The following is a 5,425-nucleotide window of genomic DNA, read 5'->3' as shown; positions in this document are numbered from 1 at the left end:
TCTCCGTTCTCAGGCTGTTGTCTTGTTTTCTGTCCCACGTGTCAGTACTGAGCTGGCTTACTCTGCTCCCTTTACATGGAATTTGCTGCAAAATAACTTGAAACTTAGTAAATTGGTTCCTTTGAATACTTTTAAGCTGAGAATGAGATGTTTTGAGTTGGACTCCCTCACATGTCAATGTTTCAATTGAAATTTTATTGCATATTTGGCTTTTATGTGTGTGTCTTTGTACGTATGTAATGATGTGATGTAATTTTGATGCCTATATTGGCCAGGTCTCCCTTGCAAAAGAGATTTTTAATCTCAATGTTATAAGGATAAATGAAAAAAATAAATAAAATGGATCATTATCTAAAATTCTTCCTATATAAATACTCTATTTAAAAGCCATGTTTATGTCAACAGAAGGCAATTTTAAAACCATTTATTTATTGACAGACTGGTCTGCAGTAAGGGGTCTTCTGTACAACAACACTGGGAAAACATTGACATTGCTCAACACAGATGACGGAAATCACTTAAACTGACTAAGACCAAAGATCTTAATCTATTACCAAGAGCTGAAACAATAAATCAGATTAATCGATTATTGAAATAATCACCAACTCATTTAGTAACAGATTAAACGTTAAGTGGAGTGTAGAGACTCTGAAAGATGCCTTTAGCTGACAAAGCGACTCACCTTCAGCAGCAATTCTACCAAAACTGTAAAGAAAATATGTAAACATATTGCATTTAAAAATATATATATTTTTTGTCAGTCAGTTTGCTCTATCAAGAATTTCTCAAGTTTAAAAGCTTTATTTCCCCTTGTTTAACTTTACAAAAATTCTCTAAGGAAGTTTTTGCTATCCGAAAAAATGATCGACAGATTAATCAATTTGCTAAATAATGGTTAGTCGCAGCCCTAATATGAACCATTAGACTTGCTTAGAATGAGATAAAGGTTTTGGGATTGCTCAGTATTATAAAATATTATTCTAGGGATTATATCCACTTGTGTGACCTGCTGCCATCACTCTGTGAGCTTTAATATTTTAGACAAAGTCATTCCTGTCCGGTGTGAGCATCTGTTGCCTCCAGACAAAATTACATTAGCATGTGAAATGAAGGTTAACACAGAATAAATCAGCCAACTATTATTTCACTCCAAACAGTCCTGATTAGGAATGAAAGTGGTCAGATAACTACAAAACTGGTGGAAATTATTATTGTAAGAGTATTTTTGTTCATTTCGCCCCATTTCCATTAGTGCCAATCAAATCGACTCGTCTGCTCCACGCTTTGGTTTGCATCTGAGCCACACAGACTGAAGAGGTAACATGATGAGAGCTGTAGCAACCAAACTAGACTGAGCAGCACTCACATAATCATCATTCTATTTTCAGAGAGGAAATCCAGAGGAAGGCTTCATGCAGCAAAACAAAGTAGAGGAGGGAGAGAAGCCATTAAGCTGAATCACTGAAGAGAACGAGCTGGAGGATGTGACGCTAGGCTAACAATTCCTAATGCTAGCTTACTAAAAGTCCATTGTACAATGATGTGTTGGTATTAGTTATCATGGATATGCTGAGACAAGTGACGTTTTCTTAATAAATCATACTCAGATCATGACAAGGCACTTTATTAAACCAACTTAAAGCTTCATTGGCACAAACTCTTAATACTGCCCAGCAAAGCTAACAATAAAAATAGTCTATATTTATCTAAAAGGAGCTTTCCGCATCAATTATTATCTGTACACAAGTCCATTAAGTAAATGTTGTGGATAAACCAGATTAAGCCATGCAGACTACCTTTCCTATTCAGTCAGGTGTCAGGTTTAACCAGAAGAGTTAAAATTGTCTTTTTTGATATATAATTAGATCTTCATCTACAGTCTGAAGTGTTTTGAATCCACATATATGATCATGAAAAATGGATCAGGACAGAACGAGGTCACAGATACTAACTGCATAAATGAGCCTCTTTTATAGGGTGGCTTTAACCAGCGCTAAAACAACTAATCGGATTAATCATGATTAATTGATTATAGAAATAATTGTCAACTAATTTAGTAATCAATTAATCATAAACTGGAATATAGAGACTGTAAAACATTCCTTTAGCCGACAGAGTGACCAATTTAGTGCAGCTATTATACCAAACCTGTAAAAATTACATATATTAACATTTTGCATTTAAGATACGTAAAAAAAAAAAAAAAGCAGAACTCTATGCAGAACTACTCCAGCAGAAATGTTTTAGGCTACGTTCACACTGCAGCCTGAAGTGACCCAGATCCGATTTTTTTTGCCCCTATGCGACCTGAATCTGATCATTTCATGGCTTTCATGAACGACACAGATCCAATTTTCTCCAATGGGACCCAGGCCACTTGGCTATGTGGTCCTGAATCGGATATGAATCTGATCTTTTCAAATGCGATCTGTGTCTGAACCGCCAGGTCGCATTCATCCCACCTGAACGCCATTGATACCCGAGGTCACTATTACGGGATTTTGCTATGAAGAAGCAGCAAGAAAAAACAACCATGGCCAAAGATGATGCGGAGAGCAGTATTTATGTTTAACCATCTTGAAATTATTGTGTTTTTATGGTTGGAAAAGATTGCTATATGCGCTCCAGCACTACCATCCATGTTTACTTCCGTAAACTCAGAGCACTCTGCCCTGTGATGTCATTGCGTCCTCTACCGCACATGCAGGACACTGTATTGTATGCAACAGTTCACACAGGAGATCACATAGAAGTCGCATATATTTGAAAATGTGAACAGCAACGCAAAAATATCGGATTCCGCAAAAAAATTGGAATTGAGCATCAAGACCTGCAGTGTGAACGTAGCCTTAATGGCGGATTATACTTCTACACCCGAACACATCAAATGTCGCTTGGGTCTGGTCACAATCCAGTTTTGCTGGTATACGCCTGCAACGTCGGTCTGGAATTTCTAGGGACGCACAGCAGTCTTCGGCGGCGCCGGCGGGAGTGTTAATTTTCCAAAACAACATGTCTGAGGCATCGTTCAAGTGGTTGTACTTCGGAACCTCCTCAATCAACCTTTCGTCGTGGTTATTCATTGTTGTTATTACTCCTCGGTTTTTAAAAATGGCGCGCCCCGGCACCAAATGGAGAAGGACGACCACACAGACAGCCGGAAAGGCATACTAAGGACCAATCACAGCTGCTTTTTGTCTGCACAGGTGAGCCTCTGTGCGGTGGGCGGGGTCGCGCACAGAGACAGATTTGACAGTTGCAGAGGCTATGCGTCAGAAGCATAAATTGGCCTTTAGTTTTACCTGGTTTAATTTAATAAAAAAATCTTTCTTACGGAACCTTTGGCTATCCAATTATTATTCGATTAATGGAAAAAAATAATCAACAGATTAATCGATTTGCATAATAATCATTAGTTGCAGCCCTAGACTCAATGGGCCGGATCTATCAAAGGTTTGCGTGTATAAAAACGTGAGCTATTTCACTTTTTTTATATATATCACTGTAAGATTTAAATTTCTTAATGCACTAGTTTGTAGAAACTACAAACTACTTTGCCGCAAAAAACAAAACGCGCAAAACCATCATTTAAATAGGGCGTCTCCAACAGTTTTGCACCTGTCACCAGTTACGCAATCGCTCTTGTTAAATCACCCGCAAAGCATGGTTCAGCCCCTCGCGCAAAATTCCAGTTTGCAAGCACAAATTACTGCACACAAAATTGGATCTTGATAAATCCGGCCCAATGTGTTTGTAGCATTTTCTGAAGACTGTGACCATCCACAACTAAAGTGGTGACAAAAAGAGCTTTTATAACATAAAGTTTACTCCTTTAAGATGCCATGTTTGAAGATATGTTATCTGACCAATGGAAAATATCTTAAAGCAAAATGCATGGTCTGCACATGTCCTGCAAGACATCTCTGATCAGCTGAAACCTCAGACGCTCTGATCCACCTCAGACTGCAGTTGCAGTCAAAGCTGGTGTGGCCATGCTGGACAAGTGTTGTTTTTCCACCATCTTGGCTGCAGGCTTTAAAAGAAAATCACAGTCCAGTGATAATAGCTAACTGAAGTACATTAGATAAGAGTGGTATGCTTCAGGTAATTTGTTTCTGCTTTAATGACATTACTAGCTTTATGTTAAGCTAAAACATCTGATTCTTTCCTCAATACAAGATTAGGGACTTAATAGAATCAAGGAGATGAAAGAGCAAAACTAAGGGGGGGTTCAAATAGCCCAGATATGCTTTCTGATTAAGGACACAACCCCTAGATGTCCCAGAAGGCAGCAGTCTCTGGAGCTGGACGTGCATCACTTGCAGCTCCAGGCGGCGACCACCTGCTGCCGAATCCTCGCCCCACAGGTGACCTTGGTGGGTGAGCATCGCTGCGCCCTGACCCAGCCCCAGGCGAGCCGGACCGACAGCTGATGCTCCTCTCACGCAAACAGCAACAAAAGAGCCAAACGTTCAAGTTATCCGAGACCAGCTTTGCCACAAAGAACCACCGACTAATTCATGATTTCACTCAAACTGACCCCGATCTAATTAACCCGACCTCCTGAAACAAGGGTCCGTGCTTATAATTCATATCATCACCTGACAGCCTCAGGTTTCCCCGGGTTTTAATGATCATTTGGACCGCTGTCACGGTGATATCATCCGGATAAGGAACTAAAAAAGTGGCTAAAACAACCAGCTAGGTAGCATGCTAATAAGTTGGTTAGCATGGAAACTCTGCTGCTAAAGCCCAGCTGAATAAAATCTGTTCTGCTAACAAACTTGTTAGCGTGCTAGCTCTATGCTATCTATTGGTTAGCACATACTCGAGGAAGGAAAAATACGATTTTCTTCTTTATCAGGGGAACCTACCGTCTGATTTTTTTTAAATAAACAAGCTACTTTAAAACATACTAGAAATAAATGTTTAAACTGGTGACTATTAGGCAAAAATAACTTACTGGAAAGCTTAAGATTCGAGCATCCCGACGAGCTGCTGCCGGAGGCCTGCGGGACCCCGGACTTTCCTGTGCTGCTCCCCACGGCAGCGGCTGATCCGGCGGAGGCTGCGAGGGCTCCTGGAACACCTGGCGGCTCAGCAAACGAGCTGGTCCTGGGCCGCCCGCTGCCGCTCATATCTCTGAGCAGAGGTCAGAGTTATTCTCCCCTCTGTTTTCAGCTCAGCGACTAATAATTATGATCAACGGGTGGCGAATAATAGTTAAAAGAATTGCGCTTCAGTTTCCGCCGCCAGCTGTCTGGGTTGAAAGCTGTTGCTAGACACCTAGATACAGAGCTGCCGCAATGCCACCTGGGAGATGGAGTTCGAGGCAGCTGGGGAAAATGTTTGTACCCATAAAACTAAATGACTACAACTTTGCCAATAATTTAACAATTTAATAACAATGTAAACATATTTATAA

The 5,425-nt window shown here is 40.4% G+C and overlaps 1 protein-coding gene across 1 annotated transcript in view; it reads right to left on the bottom strand.

The window, feature by feature from the left end:
• LOC107090180 (glycogen synthase kinase-3 beta-like) overlaps positions 1-5,283 on the bottom strand; it is a 30,318-nt gene extending 25,035 nt beyond the window's left edge. The window contains exon 1 of the mRNA XM_015383423.1: positions 4,964-5,283. Coding sequence (XP_015238909.1) covers positions 4,964-5,138 — 175 coding nt within the window. The 5' untranslated portion in view covers positions 5,139-5,283. The remainder of the gene's footprint in view (positions 1-4,963) is intronic.
• Positions 5,284-5,425: the final 142 nt, after the last annotated feature.

This window comes from Cyprinodon variegatus, unplaced genomic scaffold (genome assembly GCF_000732505.1).
Source record: "Cyprinodon variegatus isolate N-32 unplaced genomic scaffold, C_variegatus-1.0 Scaffold284, whole genome shotgun sequence".
Taxonomy (NCBI): Eukaryota; Metazoa; Chordata; class Actinopteri; order Cyprinodontiformes; family Cyprinodontidae; genus Cyprinodon; species Cyprinodon variegatus.
This window is presented reverse-complemented; position numbering and strand designations above follow the sequence as displayed.